The sequence below is a fragment of the Zophobas morio genome, unplaced genomic scaffold, assembly GCF_036711695.1.
Source record: "Zophobas morio isolate AGI-343-1 ecotype UQ-CSIRO unplaced genomic scaffold, CSIRO_AGI_Zmor_V1 ptg000006l, whole genome shotgun sequence".
In the NCBI taxonomy this organism is placed as follows: domain Eukaryota; kingdom Metazoa; phylum Arthropoda; class Insecta; order Coleoptera; family Tenebrionidae; genus Zophobas; species Zophobas morio.
The window spans coordinates 11036384-11058964 of NW_026972111.1; the positions used below are offsets into that span (position 1 = coordinate 11036384).

Genomic DNA, 22581 nt, shown 5'->3' on the forward strand with positions numbered 1-22581 from the left:
GTTTTGTAATGTGTATGTGTATCATAATGATAGTTCGCATTTTAACAACATTAAGATAAACTTTACCAAAATGATAATACATGCTGTCTCAGACATTTCTGCACCTAACAACAACACTTTAAGTTTCAGGATTTCAAACATGTAACACACATTTTTTTAAGAATTCCATACGTAGATACATACGGTTGGCTATTTCTGCACTTAAAAGCATTATGCTGTAACAATATTTAGCCGTAGCAGAAACATTATATTTTATTTACGACCTTGAGACATATAACTGTCCTCAGCAATAAAGCAAAACCTTTGAACTATATTTCTTGATAAAAATTATATAAATAATCGAGGATGTCAAACTATTTCAATGTGTACGGTGAAGAATTCAAGATGCAGAGTTTGTTACAAAAGACTGTTGTATTGACTTTTCTGTTTACATCAGGTTAGATTAATATATTATACAGCTATATGTATCCTTCAAGGTTAAAGATCGTTTTTGGCCATAATTTTTTAGAATCATGTTATTTTGTTATGCGAGTAATATTTTATAATTAAAATTCAATAAAAATGTGATCCAAATCCAAATGAGATACCCAGCAAAGATAGGCAAGACAGCCGTTCATCCAGCACCCGCTAGAGGACGATTTTTAAATATTACAGACAGTTTCTCTTGCAGTTGTTGCAGACCCCCAAAATGTTATATCTGACGCCTGCTTAACATGTATTTGTCAAGCATCTCTTTCTTGCGACACTGATAGTCCATTTGTGATTAGTCATCCCTATTGGTCGGAAGCTGGCAAACTTACTGTTGGTGAACACCCTCCTGACACACCCGAAGCTTTTAATGCATGTGCGTCTAATCTTGATTGCTCAGTTCGAACAGTACGAAATTTTATCAGTAAACACCAAAAGGTGGGTATAACCGCATTTTTTTTAGTTGTTAATTTACATCATTTTCACAGGACTGCAATAACGACACTGTCATCGACTGCGATGATTTTGCTGCAATATATTATCAGGGAGTTTCTGATTGCCAGAAAGGTGTTCCTAGTTATTTAAGGAGGAATTACAGGGAATGCAAGGATATATTAAAAAAATATCATCGAATTGTGAACCTTGGCCAGAAACATTAAAGATTGTGCGGATTGAAATGCATCTTTAGATTTAGAAACTGTAGGAAGAGATTAGTATTATATCTTTCAACTGGTTTTTAATTAGAATAATTTGCGCTTACATTGTCCCACCAAGAGCTTCTTATTCATAAAACAACAATAAAAAAGTAAAGAAAAGTGATGTTTTCTAGTAAGTGTAAAGGGAGTTGTGACCAGTTACTGAATTTGCATTGTTCCAATCATCCTGGCAGTGGTCCCAATATTTATGTGTCACAAAATATTACGCTGATTTCTAATTCACTATTTGAATTAGAAATCAGTTCTTGTGCTGTAAACGCAGTTTTGAAAAACGAATTAATGTTAAAATTGTAATTATCTAAAATAATTTACATTTTTGTTAAAAAATGTGGTGATTTTTTATAAAAATTTATTGTCGTCCCAATATTTAGTTGTTAGGGCTCGTACAATTTAACATAATTCTGTTCATGGTAACTATCTAGTACCAAATTGAAAATTTTGAAACCAATCAGAACTCGGGGCATGTATATAAATAATAATTTTTAAAATGCCCAAATTAGCATTACCGTTGTCCACTATTTTTTCCTATTTTTGTTCTTAAGAAGATTATATGTGAATTTCTATTGTGGTAAATTTTTATTTTTTGGCATTAGCCATAATTAAATACTCCTAGTAAGTTACAAAGTAATAAATAATATGATCAGATAGTGTCTGTAGCCGATGTCGGTACTCTTCCCAGGTAGATAGACGAAAAGGGCCGATACATCCCACCTGCGGTACTTCTCCTCCAGCTTCTACCTGTGTTCCATTTTTAAGAGACTTATTATTATGAAAATTTAAATATAAGCCGTTCACAATTTTCTTTACCTAAACTAATGGAAGTTTTTTAAAAATAGTTTATCATCATCTTGAAACAGAAGCCATGTTTGTGGCAAAGAAGCTCCTTTAACCGTATCTCATTTCCAACAAAAAAGTTGACCATGTTACCGGTAGTATTTATGAAATTTTTTGTCAACCTGTAAAGTTAGCGGTTCAAAAATTAGAAGGTGATGGATCGTCTTTGATTAAGTATTGTTCAAAAAAATTACTTTTAAGTTTGTATAAAATTTAAGCTGATATAGTGTGTTTCAAAGAAATGATAATGAGTTATAGGTAATTAACACAAAATAACAGTACTTAGAGATTCGCTAACACAATTGTTTCAAAATCTGATGCTAACAAGAAAACAACTTTGCGTTCAGAAAGATCATAAAACAATTATTGGCGATTAGGACTATTCTTAAATATTTCTTTTCTGGTGGACCAAAATTGAGGACCAGGTCTGCAGGGGTCGTTAAGCCGATCCATAAATTGCGAACCAAATGAAGGATTAGTACCTTAAACCGTGGGGGTCGCAGACGGGTACATTTGGTATAGTAGCTGTCACAATAAGCTGAACGCTTCAAGCGCTCAATAAACCCCTAACCACAGCTTATAGATGTCATAAATTTGGGCCGAATGCCGCGTACCATTCAGTTAGTATTTAAATAAGAGACATGCTGTGCCCAAACAATGGAGAGTAATAAAAATTACAACTATCCTAGTTAGTTCAATGAGTGGCAGCACGACTGCGCCCCAGGCAGCATTCGGTTCAATTTGACGGCCAGAATATCTAACTAAGGAAAGTACCGACATCGGCTATAGGCAGTATCTGATGATATTAGTTATTTATTACTTTCTAACTTACTAGGAGTATTTAATTTTATCGCTAATGCTAAAAAATAAAAGGCCCGTTATGAAATGGTTTATAAACAATTTCAATCATGATGTGGAGTCATTACGTTGAAATCAACGATGAATATAAGACACAATGTCAACATTGGTAATTTTTCGAAATTAGTCTCCTTTTTAAAACGGAAGAACGATGGTTACAAAGCTAAAAAATCACGAGTGTTTTTCAAAGAAGAGTTTTATAAATTTCTGCAAGAAGCTGAGGATAGTAAATACTTGATGATGAAGGTACGTTTTGACAATATATTGCGTGCATTTGAAAAACGTGCATTTATTGGTAGCTTTCATTTTCGGCGTTGCCGGTGCCTTGCGAAGAGCAGAATTGACTAACATGTCCATGGATGATATCGAAGATAGAAGCGCTTTTCTAGTAATTAGGGTCCCAGACACGATAACTAAAATTTGACGAACATTTACAATTGTTTCTGGAGATACAGAAGTGATCAACTTACTGGATGTTTAGGGAAAATATGCACTTCTTCGACCTCCACACACTGACCATAAGCGTTTCTTCGTAAACTACAGACATGAAAGGTGTTCAACACAAGTGGTTGGTATTAAGACCATAGGTAAAATACCGTCTTTGATAACCGAATAACCTGATCTAAAAAATCCTGCAGAATAGACAGCTAACCAAATTCTTGGAGAAGGCCATCGTATAATTAACATGTCAGAAGTTAATGCAGGAGGTTGCAGTGGAAATATTGTTGTCACATAGGATTATTGGTAAATCTCCAGCAATACAAATTTCGAATTGTTCAAATTGTGTATTCACATTTAGTTCTCTGTAAATTGTAAGTTTTGTTACGAGTAAAAATATGTTAAAAAAGCATTATGAATGTCTTTTATTAAAAAAATAGCGAAAATTTTGCGACTGAAAAAGATGCGCACGTGTGCCTGATGAAAACCAAACGCACGCTGTGCGTAATCAACGGATTTCGGCAGATCATTTGTTGTCGGTAATCACTAAGTAACAAAACGCTTGTAGAAAAACAAGACTACGATTCTAAAATAGAATAAATTGTAATTAAGTACAAGTACAAATACAAATCATTTCCCAGTAGAAGCTGAAAGATGGTAAGTTCTTGATTTTTGTGTACCTTCGCAGGTAAAAGATGTCCGAAAGGGTTTAAAAGATTACTGGTGCTCAATTTATGTATACCTTTCTTTTCTTAGTTGAACACAGTAGGTACGATTAGGACGATTAGACGAGAAAGGGTTCATCCAGTTTATGATGTACACTTGTTAGAAGGCTGATACCTCTACTAATGAGGTTGTCTTTGAAAATTGGGTATAAAAGGCTGTAAACTGGCCACATTATTTCAGTTCGAGTTGAAGAGAGGAGCCGTAAAGATGTAAGTAGAAAAATTCTTGCCAGGATATACATTTATACCAAGTCCGTATTATTCAACATATATGCTTTCTTTCAGGACGTTGATACCAGACGACCTCAAACGACAAATCCTACGGGAACTTACACGCGACTTATATGAAAATTGGGCATTGGACATCCGGAACTTCGAGCGAATCAGTATGACTTTAATCGAGTCCCAGGAGAGGATTACCGACTTCTTCCACTGGTGGCGGCATCTACACCCTGAGGGGCAGATATATGATGTTTATCTAAGCTGGGAAAGCCCCTCCAGACTTCGTCTCGAAGTGCAGTTTGTGAAGACAATAGCAATGAAATGAAATAATGTGATGACAAAACTTGAGTCTTTGACTTAGATGTTTGTATTTTTTTAATGCTAAATTTTCTAATAAATAATTTCTAGTCGAATAGTGAGTAAAATTAATTAAAAACGTCGAAAAATTTGTTAAAGGAATTATGCTTTTCATTAAAGTTAGCAGAATCATATTACTTCACAGAGGGGGAAGTTGTGTTTTGTTATATTTGGACACCAAGGTATGTTCTGGATTTTCGGATTTCTTGGATGGCACGTTTTGCTAAGATGCTTTAATTCGAATTTAACACTTTTAAACAGTGTTATGGTGTTTCTACACCATATTCTCTATTCTAGCACCAACCTTTGTAAGAGTTGTCTAACGATATTCCGTTATAATGGCTCTGACTTTCTAAGTGGTAACCATAAACATACAATACAACTTTCTAACCAGCCCATGCTATAACTCCCTTTTCATACCAACCTAGCTTCAGAAATATAGTGTAGATTTATTGTGTTGGGATAAAGTATGTTGAAATGGTTCATAATAAAAATTGCCAACAGCATTTGGTTGTGATGACAGTGAATACTAATTTGGTACGCCATCGGTAGGTATCTATGTGGTCAAATACATTTAGTGCACTAATGTGTTCTATTATTATTAATAATATTATGCTAATGATGGTCAACAGGCATTAGCCTAATTACTGACCAACTAAGCAAAATAAATGACACAACAACTGAACCCACGAAGGCAAAGTTAAACAAACTGAATGTGTACCTACCTATACAAAGACAAAACCAGTTTATTTAAATATATCAAATGCATTCTGTTCCGAATTATATAACGCATACATCTCGTATATAGGTGAGTGTTTTACAACGTTTAAGCGCGAAGTAGGCAAAGAGAGGCAATCATGAGAACGAGATGACAATCTGGGGACAAGCAAAATGAATCAACTTTTTTAGAAAATTCAACGATGCAATAGTCCGTCTACAATGTAAATCTCTAAACCCAAACTTATTTAAAAGAGTAATATGGGACGAACCCCAAAATTCGCACATGGATAAAACATCACTTTTTACAGGCCGCAGAGTCATTAAATGTTTGTTAGTGGTACAATTTGTTTAAATAATAATGTATTTATTAAAATCAGAATATACCACAAATTAATGCAAAATACCTCGAATAATCAAAGTCACTGAAACTACTAGCACATCTTAATATAAAACCGAGTGATTTGAGAGCATTGGCACAAGTCGCAATTGACTCCCAAATCACAAAAAGAATCAACTCTAGTCAAAATAGTGTTATTGAGATTATAAGGATACAAGGTTCGGGTATTTTTGTAAGTAAATGATATAATAAAGCATTTGTCAAAATTTAACGGGATGAAGTTAGAATTGCTCCAACATAGACATTTGTGCAGATCATCTTGTAACATCCGGCAGTCATTAATACTCGAAACAGTTCTAAAAATTTTTAAATCATCCGCGTACATGAGAATGTTTGAACTAATACTCTTTGCGATGTCATTTATATATCTCACAAACAAAAGAGGTCCAAGAACCGAACCCTGATGTACTCCAGACAAGACAATAATACTATCTGACACATGACCATTATATTTAACGCACTGAGTTATCTATCCTATTGGATAAATACGATTTTAACAATGTAAGTAATGAAGTAGAAAACCCAAAAGTACTTAATTTAACCAGCAAAACATCATGATTAAGTTTGTCTAAGGCTTTGGAAAAATCAGTATAGGCCACGTCAACCTGGAGCATAGCATCAAAGCTGTCTGAAACAAACTGTGTGAATACACATGTTGACACATGTTGACATTCAGAAACTTTACTACGAACATTAAATAACAAAAATTTATGTAAAGCAGATTCAAAAATTTTGGCTGGCAAAGTTAGAAATTAGCGAAATGGGCCTGTAATTCTCAATTGTATTTCTGGTGAAATAACATCTTCCTTGACAGATAGATATTCAGCATGATCAACAACAAGGTTCAGTTTCAGATTACAAAATAATAGATCAAGCATATTTCCATAACCATTTGAGATATTATTCCTTCAAGTGAATTTGAAAAATTTTGGGGAAATTGAATTTTAGAGGACGCTGGACTATGGAAATTACTAAAACCAGGAGCATTGAAGTTTCCAATCAAAATAAATGGTTCATCATAAAGATATGCTTCCAATGCTTCAAGAAAAATTTTATAGTTGTCAATAGAAGTATCAGGTGGGATATATGCAGCAACCAGAAAGAATGAAGTATTACTAACATAACATTTGCAAATTATAAAATCCATTTGTGACACTAATAAATTTTTTATACTATCAATGTGCAGGTATTCAGATGTAATTTTCTTAGACAGAGCAACAATAGTACCTCCACCGGTTACTTTAAAATTTCTGATACATCGAAGAACAGTATAATTAGAAGAAAACAATTCGCCATTCGTAATTGAGTCATTTAACCAAGATTCAGTTACAAAGATTATGTCGTATAATAGCTCGCATGCACTAACATAAAATGTATGTGTTTTACTGCGTAGACCACGTGTATTTTGATAGTACAGAATAAGTTGATCGCTAACCTCGTTGGGCACGATTAGTTTAAAGAATCGGTAGATATTATTGTAGGGATGCCATTAGTATATTTAATTTTTATATTCCTTTCACCACCTGAAATTCTGTTATTTAACTCGGTTTTCACGGATTTATAGAAAGCAATCTGCATAGGAGTCCTGTCTCGAGAAATGGAAATGCCGTTAAAGATTGGAGATGATTTGTTGTTTAAAAACTTACTTATGACCGTAGATACATTAACATGAGCTGACAGGGACACTTTTACGATTTACATTCATATGGTAAAATTTTTCCAGTCTAAAACATGTATGTTCAGATTCATTCAGACCCAGATTAATAAGAATGTTAGACACTTTAACAATGTCTACTTGTAACGGCTCATTGTTAGAAGTAACCTTTTCTTCCTTGCATCTATATATAATTATGTTTGACTTTCTTTTTTCACGTTCCGATATTTCTAGAATGATTTTTCTGATTCCAAAAGAGGGTGAATGGTTAAGTTAGAGGTATTGCTTGAAGAAATAGTTGCTTTTAACACTTTAATTTCCTCTTGCAATGGGACTAAAACTCTTTTAATTGAATTCAAGTCATTACCAATGTCAATGCAGTTCTTACAAGACCAAGACAAACCCAACTTTGAATGTATTTTCCTTGCCTCGGCAGAAGAAATATTAACACAATCAATCAAAACATGATGAATACCGCCACCTCGCTGAAAAACAAGGAGCTCCAAAACAAAATGGAGAAAGCAATACATAAAATACCTAGATTGATTTCACATTTCCGTTTTAAAACATAAAAATAACAAAGGTCACTCATTTTAACCAAGGCTACAAATTCATCAAGAGGGGTGAATCTGAGTAACATCCCGGATTTTATAATCCTCTTACATTTTTCACGATTACAGTGACGGCCAATCTATTCGCTTGATGTACCATTTCTATTCCTTGTCAAATAATTTTTGGATAATTTATTTGAGATTGGGTATTTAACTACTTATTCAGGCACTAGTAGAAAAAAAAATGGTAAGAAGCTTATTTTTACACAATTCCTCTTGCTCCTGAATTGCAATAAAATTTATACAACATTATCGAAAATTTATATTTGAACACCAATTTTATTAGTCTGTCTGTTTTAAGAATTCCATAGTCTTGTAAAACCGTAACAAATATTACTTCTGAAACGTTACTATTTTTGTCACACTTTATCTCATTTCGGTTGAGATGGTACGTATTGCCTAACATTTTAGGGACGGTCCTAAAGAGCTACCGAAGCGTTACTTATTTTAAAAGTGTTTTGCTCACTTTTTTTTGTTTGTTGTATATTATAAATTATTATAAAACCTGTAACAATACATAACTGTTTGAGAACCTTTGTCAAATTTCGCGTTTCACTCCGCTTAAGTTAAGATGAGATAGCGCTTTGTTGTTCTTGTTTCTCACAGCATAACGCAAAGTATCGGTGGTAGAAAAGAGAGAGAATGAGTTTTACGATATCACGAAAACATTAAAACAGACGTACTGTAGTCTTGCAGTAAATGTTTTTTAATAAATTTTTATTTACCTTGTGCCCAGCACGTTGTAATTGGACAAAACTGCATGGGCCTGTAATAAATTTTGTGCAAAGATTTTGTATAAATTAAACCTTATTCCTTATAATCCTTTACGAAAAAAATTTTGGAGCACATTAGACATATAAGTATTACTAACTTGGCGAATTTCTAACTTCATGATTTATTTAACGTTTCCTAGTTTCCAGAAAACTAAATAACAGATTTATGAAATTAATGGAGTGATTGTTTCATATTTAAATACATTACTTTAAGAAAAATTACCAAAATTTGATTAATCATTTCCACCAAAAGTTTCATCACTTCATGTCAAAATTTTGCTAACTGAATGCTTTTAAAAATTTGCAAATCATTACATGTTAATGATTTATTAATCCACCCGTAGGTACTTTTTGTAGGTTTTGGCTTAGATATTAACAAAACCTGCCACAATATAGAATTAGTGTTGGAGATAGATACTTTTAAAATTATCTTGATAAAGATTTTTTCGAAATGTGTCTAGATAATATATACAAAACAACAGCTACGTACTTTTTTCAACTTTGGGTAATAAAATAACTGTTAACATGTTTTTGTTTACTTTTTAATGAATCTTTTAAAATTTATTTCCGCAATAGAATAATAATAAATGTGAGAATCGTCGAAAATTTCGTGAGATACAACAACGAAAAAGACAAGAATGGCAACAGAAAAAGAGGCTACATTTGCTTGCAAAATTGAGTTCCAAAACAGAAATATGCAATTTATGCTGCAGAAATTTGTGTACTGAATATTCGATTACAAAACTAATTTATGCTCATTGTGTAGTAAATATAAATTTAAACAAATATTTTTACAATCAAAAATTACTCATATTTAATAACATAAATACAACAAACGGGCCTTCCAGGCCCAGGTTGCCCCGGTAGGTAAAATGCAGTCAAAATTAAATTACGGTTTATGGTATTTAAAATACCACCTTACTATGGCTTAGCATTAATCTACTTCAGATTTATTACCCTTCAGGATTATAACTATTTAATGATGCGTAAGTACTGAAGGCTACAATGTAGAAAATGCTGGTATAGTTTAGAACTCTATTTGGCTATGCCATAAACCGGGATGATTGTAAGTCAAAAATTGTAGTGCATTTTCAGCATGATTGTATTCACTCAGCCGTTAGAGCAGTGACCTTAAACTTTCTCTAGAATTATAAGAAATTTATGGACTCCCAAAGTTAATTCTTTTAACAACCCTGTCGTCAATTTTATTGTACAGCTAAAGAGCCTGTCAAGGGAAAGCAGATGTTTACTGCACCCAAGTTCGCCCCGCGCTGGGCAGTCTGGCAGACAGGTAAAAATTTCTTGGAAAAGCTGCGTTTCGAAAAGGGCTCTAAAACGAATTCACTCTGGGACTCCAATAAAATTCTTATAATTCTAGACAAACTTTAAAAATGTTGGAGCACTGCATTTACATGTACAGGAGGAACTTAAATATCAATTTTTTTAAAGGTAACCTATTACCTATAATACAGACATATTCTTTCAGACGAAGTGATGGAAATACAAGTGTATTAGTCGTCTCATTATCTTTAGATTTTATTTTACTTTAGTTTTAATTGTAAACGGTGTTTAAGTCTGAATTGTATTTATTTTTGTCCTGTTAATGGATTTGTATCTGTTGGGCAAATACATATACATATTATTATTAATAGTATTATGTACAATTAATAAAACAAAACGAATCGTTTGCTCCATCCTGGCAGTGACTTTTGAGAATTACTCTTTTCTCAACCGACTGAGGGTGGAGAAACCTTGGAATCTGTTAATGTTTATGGCTTAAGCGAACAGAGTTCTGAAATAGACTATATTTAAAATATAAGAATGTCGGTAATCAGATGAATAAATGGCTTAACATTAGTCACAGATTCACAGAACGCTATTATTACTCGAAATAAAAAAAGGTATCTGTATCTGTGGTGTTTATTTTTTATATAGATTTATAGATACAGCTATTTTGTATTTAAATTTGATTTTACCTATAGGTATACAGAAAATTTATTTAGATACAAATATCTAGAAAATGATCAACACCGTGTAGTATGTAATAGGTTTTGATTCAAAATGTCCGACATTTATTATTATACTCAAAACGGGTATTTACTTAACAGGAACTTGGTTGTAGCCAAAAAATTTATGTTAGAAAAGAAGGGAATATTATGTTATTTTCAACTGATTTCATCAAGTTACAATGCTGGGGACATATTTTTTAAATTATCTGAATACAGATACACATATAGCTTGTCCAGAGCTATTCCCTTTTTCTGAATCTGACGATCTCACTGGTAACCATAAACATACAATAGGATTTTCTAGCAAACCTTCAACATTATATCCTTAGAAAAATACGCACAAGTAGAACAAATCAAATATCAATAACGCAATAAATGCGGAATATAGCTAGTGTCACTATACATATATAAAATATAAAATTATCTTAATTTCTGATCATGCTAGACCGACTTGATGATTTTCTACAAGATGCTTAACATTGGGATTAATTCCTATTAGGGATGTACCGACTAGTGGCCGACCGGTCGGATAAGCCGACTATTCGGCCGTTTTTCATCGTCGGCTGGCAGTCGGCGACTGGTCGGCTAAACAGCCGATCGGTCGGCTTTTTTTTATTAAAATTAAAATACTATATAAAACAATTAAACTCGGTTTACAGAACCTCAATTAAATATTTAATTGCGGTTTAATGTTTAACCCCGCTTTAAAGTACCATGTGATGGACTCTACGCCAATCAGACGTCTCTAATTGCCTTGTTAAATGCGCGATCAACTTAAACTCAGTTAAAATATTGTATAAACTGGCCCTAAATTGTGTTATTCTTTATTGTTGTACTGAGTTATTAAAAAAATTAAATGTTAAAATTATCCAAACAAATTTAACACATTTTTTGGAAAATAAAGGAACTTTGGTTATTCCTTTTATTAAAATAAAACAAATTTTTAAGGTAGTCAGAGAAATAGAAAAAAAACACTGTCTGCCGCATTTATATACCGGTTTTAGCAAAGCCGAACAGTCGGCCGACTAGTCGGTTTTTACTGGCCGAACAATCGGCTAGTCGGTTAGTCGGCCAGACCTACAGTCGGTACATCTCTAATTACTATTAATTAATTGGGGATTAGGGTTGCTTTTACGAACTTCCCGTCCAGTCTGACAATACCCGGCTACTTGGGGTTGGTGGGGGAGATAATTCACTTTCACAACCCATCAAGAAGGTGATAACCCTATGAGTGGATTTGTTTTTAACAACTCGGTACGTGATTGGTTGTTTCCAAAGGGCAGATAATGGGTGGGTGGTTTCAAAAATGTACCTATATTAGGGTGTACATTGCTCTGTGAAATCAAACTTGACACGAAACTGCTCAAGACAAAACGATCAGCAATTCGACTTTGTGAACACAAAACTTCAGAGATGTAAGTACAAAAATTTATATTTTTATGTGTTTACATGTCATATTAAAATCCGGAAATTAGTGAGTGTTAGTATTTACCAGTTAATAGTAAGAGCTAGCATACCCTAGTGATTGTTAGCATTCACTGTAACATATGTAATATATAAAATTGTCATTAGATAATATTTATGCGTTCGTTCAGGGCCCAAGTACCGATGCACATCGAACAACAAATCTTGGAGGAAGTGGGAAAAGATTATCCGACTATCAACCAGGACCGAATTCGTATGGTACTCATCGAACCACAACGGAAGATAACCACATATGGGACTTCCTGGCGCCATGTACACCCTGAGGGCCAAGTATACGACGTATACTTGACACTCTTAGACAACGGCGACTTCAGGGTGGAAGTGCAATTTGTACGCAAAATATTTGTAAGATAAAATAAAATTTTAATGAAACTTGGTTATTTTATTTAGATGGCTATATTAATTTTTCTAAGAAATTAAAGACAAAGTACTTAGCAATGCAGTGATACATTTTCCGAATGGTCATCCACAGTCAGTTTTTTATGTGGATGAGTGGATAAAAATGAAGTGAGAACATTGGTCGACGATTAATTCGCCTTGAAATTTAGTACAACATATCAAGCTTATTCGAAAATCTATAATAATAATATTAATAATGATAATTATTATTACTACTTAAAAAACTATATAAGATAGGATGTTGCGAATTTTTGTTTACGATAACTCCTATAAGTGAAAATAAAAATATGTTGTAATGTTAAGGTAAAGAAGCGTGCTACACATATGCTTCAAGTGGGTTTTTGCATCATAAATTAGGTAGGCAGTTAGATAAGTTAACAACGACAGAACTTCATGTCCCAAAAGTTGACTAATGTAATAATAAACGTATTTCTTCATTATTATAACTAAAAACATTAATAATATCAAAAATTAGCTTATTACTATTTTTGATATAATAACGTCGTCTAAATTTTTATTCGTTTATTGTAAATTAATAACAATTAAACAATAGCTATTTATGGTATAGGTGAATAAAAACGAATTTTATCCAACGAAAAAACAGTTTAGCACACTCGGTTTCGCCTCGTGTGATAATGTTTTCGAATGTATAAAATTCGTTTATTCAGGTGTACCATACAAAATTTTTTCCAGTTTCTCAAAATGAAAAAAAAAATATTGCTTAGGTCATCCATTTATGTAAATATTAATTGTACTATTACTAATGTGATGTACATTTAAAGAAGGTAAATTGCCTAAGTTGACTGTACTTTCGTCACGGTCAAATTCAAAGGATGTTCCTGGCCTTTCATTAGGATTGTTTTACAGGAGGTGGACCATCAAGCGCTACAAATTTTAGTTGAATAATGTTTACACATCCATAGCAACGAAAATTCCGGTGGTAGTGCGAATTTTTAGTTTTTTTACTTTATTCGTGTTGTCCATGACAGTGTGAATAAAGTGTTGCTATAAACATTTTATTCATCCTTTCGATTAAACTATTGTTTTAATAGCGAGATTTAATATACAAAATCAGCATTTTATTAATATTTATTAGACATTGGAAAAAGTTTTTTTTTTTTTTCAATATTATATTTATAATAGTAATATATTTTATCAATGCTTTTTTGTAGTGGCATTTCGCAAAGTGGTTGATAAAGGGCCTGGAACCGGTACCACCAAGTATAAACAATTTAAAAAAAGTAATTTATTTGAGAGTGGGAACTTATTCAGTCACTCGTAAAAAAACATTAGTACATTTTATTAGCCTTGTAGTAAATGTTTTTTCTTTTTCTTTTTCTTTTTGCTTTTGCACCACCCAAAAAGACACAGACGTTCCAAAAGTATCAACAGAAAACAGTACGTTATAATTGGACAAAACTATATGCTCCTGTAATAACTTTTGTGCAAAGATTTTGCATAAATTAAATGTTATTCCTTATAATTCTTCAAAAACAAAATTTTGGAGCAGATTAAACATATATTATTAACTTGGCGAATTTCTAACTTCACGATTTATTTAACGTTTCATTGTTTCCAGAAAATGAAATAACAGATCTCTAAAATTAATGGAGTGATTTTTTCAAATTTAAATATATGCACCTCCTTACTTCAAAAAAATGACCAAAATTTGATTCATCAGTTCCACCAAAAACTTCATCATTTCATGTCAAAATTTTGCTTTTAAAAATTTGCAAATGTTTACATCCACCCGTACTTTTTCTGGATTTTTGCAAAAACACTAAATTTTTCAATTTACCTTAGATATTAACAAAACCTACCACTATATGTATAGAATCAGGATTGGGGACAGATACTTTTAAAATTATCTTGATACAGATTGTTTTGAATTTTTTCGAAATGTGTTTAGATAATAAATACAAAAAACCAGCCACGTTCTTCTGAATATTTGGCGAATAAAACAACTGATAACATGTTTTTTTTTCTTTATATTGAATCTTTTAAAATATTTCCCAAATAGAATAATAATAAATATGAGAAAATTCGAAAATTTCGTGAGATCCAACAACGGAAAAGTCAAGAATGGCAACAGAAAAAGATGCTACATTTGCCTGAAAAATAGAGATGTAAGCTACAGAAATTTGTGTATTGAATATTCGATTACGAAACTAATTTGTTTTTTTATTATAATTACTATTTTTTAGAAATAAATAATATAAACTTAAACAAATATTTTTACAATAAAAAATTACTCATATTTAAAAACATAAACACAACCACAAGGCCTACCCAGCCTGTCCAAACTGCGATGGAGTTTATTAATCCCCGACCGAATTGTGGTGCAACATTTTGTATAGTAGTCCAAAAGGTATAAGGTTATATCACCATCATAAAAGTAGTTGACCTCATATAAATACCCCCTTTGTGTGGTTCGCACTAAGCTTATTGATTGGCAATAAATCGTCTTCTAAACATTTCTTGCACACATTTAACAGGGCCCGGGCCGGCTTTCAAAGCGAGTGATTATTTCGGAACCATCAGCGGCTGCAGGTAGTAAAGAAATAGTGGAATGGTGGATTTACATATTTAGTGAAAGTCGTCCCTGAACGAAAGCACAACAGCCGGTCGACCTACAGTGGACACGTTATTGACGACCTTAAAACCTTTTCTATTGTAAACCACTTAACTTCGACACAATGGGATGATTTTATGATGGCCATATAACCCTATAGCTTCTGGTCTACTATACCTACCTGATATCTTCGGTCAAGGAACTGCTGCGGTAAGTGAGGGTTTCAAGAACTGAATAAAAATTAGGTAAATAACATGGACATACTACTGATCAGTTTTCAAATAATTTCACTTTCTTTACTTTTCATTCTTTTTTAATATTTATTAAAAAACGACCCCTAGATCACATACTTACATAGATTTGTATATAATCACTAATTAATGTTTGTTAGTTAGTACATTAAAACGATTGTAGCTTTATTTATTACTAGCTTTTCGCCCGCGGATTCGCTCGCGTAGATGATTCGTTGTGTTAAAGTAAAAAATGTGTTGAAGGACATTAATACAATTTCCAGTAAAAATCGACATAAAAAATGTTTGTTCATAAAACTTTGTTACCCCCTCTCATCTTAGGGGTGAAATTTCGAAACAATCTGAAATACGTGTTTCATTATTTGTGTTGAAGTGTATTAATACCAAGTTCCCTGTAAAAATTTAAATTTACAGTAGAAATATTTTTCACACACAAACTTCGCCACCACTTTTCACCCCCTTAGAGGTTGAATCTCGGAAAATAATTAAATACGTGCTTCATTCTTTGTATTGAAAAGCATTAATACCAAGTTTCACGTAGAAATTTAAATTTACAAATATTTTTCCCACGCAATTTTAGCTACCACTTTTCACCCCCTTCGGGGTTTAATTTCTTAAAATGCTTGAATACGTGTTTCATTATTTGTGTTGAAGAGTATTAATACCAAGTTCCCCGTAAAAATTTAAATTCACAGTAGAAATATTTTTCACATACAAACTTCGCCACCACTTTTCACCCCCTTAGGGGTTGAATCTCGAAAAATGCTTAATTACGTGTTCCAGTATGCATCAATACTAAATTCCATGTCAAAAATTTACAATAGAACTAATTTTCCGATATAAAGTTAGCCACGACTTTTCACCCCCTTGGGGTTGAATCTCGGAAAATGTTCAAATACCTGTTTCATTACTTGTGTTGAAGAGCATTATTACCAAGTGTCACGTAAAAATGTAAATATACAATAGAAATATTTTCCCATACAAACTTAGCCTCCACATTTCACCCCCTTAGGGGTTGAATTTTAGAAAATGCTTAAAGACGGGTTTCATTATTTGTGTTGAAGAACATTAATACCAAATTTCACGTAAAAATTTCGATTTGTAGTAGAAACATTGTTCCTATACAAACTTGGCCCCCAAACTTAGACACCACTTTTCACCCCCTTAGGGGTCGAATCTCCGAAAATGGTTAAATACGTATTTCCTCATTTGTACTGAAGAGAATGAAAATGTAGCAGGTGTCACGTAACATAGATATATCGGTCGTATACAAATTTTATCACCCCTTTTTAACCCCCTTAGGAAATGAATTTCGAGAAATCCCTTCAATGCCTCGAGCATAAAATGAACATTCTCTCCAAATTTCAACTTTCTAGCATTAGCAGTTTGGGCTGGGCGTTGATATGACGTCGGGACATTGCCTTTTATATATAAAGATTGATCTATGCTGTTCCAAATGATATGTAAATGTTATCATATTATCTACAATTATGACATGATATTAGCAAACTCGTAGCTGACACATTTTCCAAAATTGTACCTTGAAATTTAATTATTTTTGAATTGAACAATTTTAGATTCTATAAACATACCCTGTCATTAGAATTACATTTTCAAATTTCGTTACAAACTGTACACCAAAGCTAATTTATTCTAACCAAAAGCCTCAAGAATATCATAAAACTATTAATTAGCCATTAACACTGTTCTCAAAAATTTCTTTTCTTACTTGAATACAGCAGGTAGGATTCGGTTTAGAGGAATTAGAAGCCAAACGGTTCATAAAGCTTATTGTACTTACATTACTATTGGAAGGCTGATACCCCTATTAATGAGTTTGTATGTGTGTTTGTCAAAGATGTAAGTAGAGAAATTCATGTCATGATGCACATCTATATCAAGTCCGCATTATTTAATATATGTGCTTTTTTTCAGACCAACGGTACTACAACAACTCAAGCAACAAATCCTACGCGAACTCCGATACGACTTGCGTAAATTGGAAATCCACGGCCACTAACGGGTCCATATAACGTTGATCCGGCCCCAGGAAAATATTGTCGGCTAGTTCCATTGGTGGCGTCATGTGCATCCTGAAGGACAAGCTATGATGTTTACCTAAAACGGGAAAACGAACGCAGAATTCGAAAGGAAGTGCAGCTTGTTAGGATAATACCAATAAAATAAAATTACTGTAATAGAACGAAACTTCAGTCTTTAATTTAGATGGTGTTTTTTTTGTATTTGTTTTACTCTAATAAATAATTTTTAGTCCATTTTATGTCCGCGCTAGACACTTTCACGTTTTCAATTGCAAAACACTACTGTCATAAAAAATGTCAGTCTTTTTCAAGAAACTTTAGCTTACTTACTAATAATAAACATTGATTCGATTACCAACCAAGTTATGCCGTGGAAATGTTTGGCTTGCTGCGGTATAAAAAGGTTGTGAATGCCGAATACATTGAAAGTAGACTGAACTCACTTGAGATACACCTAGTAAAACTTTCCAGCTCCATTGTGGCAACAATGGACAGTAATAATCCTTGCAGTTCGGGTCCATAAAGCTTACAATAGCCAGTTTGACTTATAGGGATGGTTTAAGTAAAAAATTTTACTAGGTGCATGTCAAGGAAGTTTAGTACAAGTGTCATAAATTTGTAAAAACATTTTTGAATATTCTGCATTGTCTACGTTGCATGTAAGTAAGTATAAGAAGAATAACAATATCTGAACAAGAAGTGTCACTGTCACCAAATGGAGAAAACGATTTCAAGGGCCCTGGTTGACCAAAGTGTGTAGATAGTGTGTTTAGTAAAGCTGCATCGCACTGTTCTATCTTTGTTTATTGCAGGCGTATGTACATCGCATTTCTTAAAACAGACGTTTGTCGTCATTTATTTCATACACAGATTTTCACTGTTCTAAACTTCTAACCATACTAACCATTGAAAATCCAAGTTCTATTAGTTACAAAACCGTTTTGTTGTGACGTTGATTCTGGAGGTTAGGTTAATTTACAGATTGATCTTGCTTCCACCGTTGAAATTTTCGAAGCCGTCATTTAATTACCGAGTTACAAACGCTTCTTTTATGCCAATTTTATGTGAATTTGTTAATTTTTATTGCAACAGTTACTTATCAGATTTAAAAAATTCAAACGGTGGCAAAATCCACATCCTTTGACAACACTCAGTTAAATTTTCTATTTTTTTTAACCAAGAATACATCACTGATTCGAAAAATCATAACCCATTGCACGGGCTACTTTCCGTGTGGGTAAAACTGTTCTGCGAATATTACAGTGTGTTAAAAATTAAAAATTCCATAATGCAGTTTGCGTCGAATTATATATTATCATTTTTGGAATCAACAGTATTTAAGGTATTTAGATAATTATTTTCGTTTTGTTAAATATTAATAATACAACTTATTCATTAGGTATTTGATTAAATATAATGTCTGAGCGCAAATATCTCAGTGGAAGTCAAAAAAGGAAACTTAAGCTTCAACATGAACAGGAACTAGCAAAATGTCGAAAACTCACAAGCTTTTTTACACCTCAACCTTCTGCTTCCACTTCAAATAACTCAACTGATGAAAATGAAGTTATTTTGAAAAGTGTGAAAAAATCTGCTGGAACTTCATGCAACAACTACGCTACCACCGAAAAAAAATTACTGATGCAGATACAAAATATTATTCAATTATAGTGGATACTACTCCAGATTTGTCACATACAGACTAACTGGCAATTATTTTGAGATACACTTCCCAAGGAAAAGTTTTTGAAAGATTTTTATCACATATATACCAACACACAGGAAATAATGTATTTAATACAATACATTTATTTTTAGAAGAAAATGGTCTTTCAATGAAAAGTTGTCGAGGGCAGTCTTATGACAATGCTGCGAATATGAGTGGAAAATATGATGGACTTCAAGCACGGAAATTAACAAGTTCCCGGATTATGTACCATGTGCACCTCACTCTTTAAATTTGGTAGGAGTCGAAGCTGCAAGTGTCGTATGTACCCGATGTAATCAGCTACCCTGGGGGTTGTAAAACAACTGTACGTGTGTTTTTCGGCTTCACCTCACTGGTGGAATTTGTTAAGTCAACATGCAAAACTGCCACTTTCAGTTAAAGATTTGAGTCAAACTAGATGGTCTAGTCGATACGACGCTGTTCACGCGTTAAAAACAAGTTATAGCTTAATTGTAACCATATTAGAAACTATTATTAATGATAATTTAGAAAAAAATGACTGCAAGGTGGAAGCGAAAAAAATATTAGTTAAGCTATACAAACTCGAAATCGCTATACTGACTGTCGTCTGGGAAGAACTTCTTGAAAGGATTAACAAAGTCAGTAAAAAGTTAAAAGAACCTGGATTAGATTTGTGCGAAGGCCTTGCACTAATAACATCCTTAGAAATATTTATTAAATCTCTTAGAGAAAAATCTAATGAGAAATGAATTAACTATGAATTGCGAGCGAAGAGGTTTAGCAGTAAAGTGGAAGAAAATTATAGTAATGCGAAGAATAGGATTAAAATTTACAATTCGGACGGCACAACAGGGACTAGTCCACTAGAAGGTCGTGAGATATTTCTCGTGGAAGTTCTCAATCGATTGCTGGACATATTAATAACCGAACTCACCAGAAGAAAAGATGTATTATAATGAATTAGGGAAGAAACTCAAATTCTTAACGGACCTTACAAACAAACATGTAGCACATATTGACGAAGACAGCGTTGACTGTGTTTTACAGTGTTACAATGAGGACATCGAATTAGGATTGAAGAATTAATGTTTACAATTTAAGGAATATTTAAAAATTTCTGCTGACTTAGCTCAGAAACGTACTGTAACATGTTCAGATATATTCGACTGCATTTTAAAAAAAAATCTCATTGACATTTTTCCGAATCTGTACACGAAAGACTAAGTTCTTTGTCGATTCTTGTAATTAAGAATGACATCACAAGGTCAATTACGTATGACAGCATCATACGAACGTATGCTGACATCAAGTGCAGAAAGAAAATTGTTATATAATTTGTTTGTTTATTTATTATATTTTATTTTTGTATTTTTTGTTATTGTTTTTTATATTAAAGTATTGAAAATGAAAAGGGTCCATACATCTCACCTGCGGTACTTCTCCTCCAGCTTCTACTTGTGTTCCATTATTAACAGACTTATCGTTACGAAAATTTAAATATAAGCCGTTTACAACTTTCTTTACCTAAACTAATGGAAGTTTTTTAAAAATAGTTTATCATCATCTTGAAACAGAAGCCATGTTTGTGGCAAAGAAGCTCCTTTAACCGTATCTCATTTCCAACAAAAAAGTCGATGTTACCGGTACTATTTATGAAGTTTTTTGTCAATCTGTAAAGTTAGCGGTTCAAAAATTAGAAGGTGATGGATCGTCTTTGAAGAAGCATTGTTCAAAAAAATAACTTTTAAGTTTGTATAAAATTTAAGCTAATATAGGGTGTTTCAAAAAATGATAATGAGTTATAGGTAATTAACACAAAATAACAGTACTTAGAGATTCGCTAACACAATTGTTTCAAAATCTGATGCTAACAAGAAAACAATTTTGCGTTCAGGAAGATCATAAAACAATTATTGGCGATTAGCACTATTCTTAAATATTTCTTTTCGGGTGGACCAAAATTGAGGACCAGGTCTGCAGGGGTCGTTAAGCCGATCTATAAATTACGAACCAAATGAAGGATTAGTACCTTCAACCGCGGGGGTCGCAGTCGGGTACATTTGGTATCTAACTAAGAATAGTACCGACATTGGCTATAGACAGTATCTGATGATATTAGTTATTTATTAATTTCTAACTTACTAGGAGTGTTTAATTTTATCGTTAATGCTAAAAAATAAAAGGCTCGTTATGAAATTGTTTATAAACAATTTCAATCATGGTGTCAAAAGAAGAACGTGAAAAATGTAGTATCCGAAAGTGTACTGTTGGCATATTTAATGGAGAAGACAAAAGGATTTAAGTGCTGTAGCATGTGGAATCATTACTCCATGTTAAAATCAACGATGAATCTAACACAATTGTGTCTCATATTCATCGTTTGCCAAATTACCAATGTTGACATTGGTCAACATTGGTAATTTTTTTAAATTAGTCTCCTTCTTAAAACGGAAGAACGATGGTACAAAGCTAAAAAATCATGAGTGTTTTTCAAAGAAAAGTTTTATGAATTTCTGCAAGAAGCTGAGGATAGTAAATACTTGATGATGAAGGTACGTTTTGATAATATGTTGTGTGCATTTGAAAACCAAAGGCACGCTGTGCGTAATCAACTGATTTCTGTAGATCATTTGTTGTCGGTAATCACTAAGTAACAAAACGCTTGTAGAAAAACAAGATTACGAATCTAAAATAGAATAAATTGTAATTAAGTACAAGTACAAATACAAATCATTTCTGGGAAGGATGGTCCCGTGGTCAGTTCTTAATTTTTGTGTGTCTACCCAGGTAAAAGATGTCCGAAAAGGATGAAGTCCTCAATTTATTATGTACACCCTTCTTTTCTTAGTTGAAGAGTTTGTGTTTGAAAATTAAGTATAAAAGGCTGTAAACTGCCCACATTATTTTAGTTCAAGTTAGAGAGAGGAGCCGTAAAGATGTAAGTAGAAAAATTCTTGCCGCGATATAGAAGTATACTAAGTCCGTATTATTCAACATATATGCTTTCTTTCAGGACGTTGATACCAGACGACCTCAAACGACAAATCCTACGGGAACTTACACGCGACTTATATGAAAATTGGGCATTGGACATCCGGAACTTCGAGCGAATCAGTATGACTTTAATCGAGCCCCAGGAGAGGATTACCGACTTCTTCCACTGGTGGCGGCATCTACACCCTGAGGGGCAGATATATGATGTTTATCTAAACTGGGAAAGCCCCTACAGACTTAGTCTCGAAGTGCAGTTTGTGAAGACAATAGCAATGAAATGAAATAATGTGATGACAAAACTTGAGTCTTTGACTTAGATGCTTGTATTTTTATAATGCTAAATTTTATAATAAATAATTTCTAGTC

The 22581-nt window shown here is 33.0% G+C and overlaps 1 protein-coding gene across 1 annotated transcript; it reads left to right on the plus strand.

Annotated features, from left to right (window-relative positions):
• The first annotated feature begins 330 nt into the window (after nt 1-330).
• On the plus strand, nt 331-1283 carry LOC135123101 (lysozyme-like). The gene is made up of 3 exons (XM_064047616.1): nt 331-436; nt 671-906; nt 957-1283. Exons 1-3 carry the CDS (start codon nt 346-348, stop codon nt 1125-1127), a joined length of 498 nt encoding a protein of 165 aa, XP_063903686.1. The 5' UTR covers nt 331-345; the 3' UTR covers nt 1128-1283.
• Nucleotides 1284-22581: the final 21298 nt, after the last annotated feature.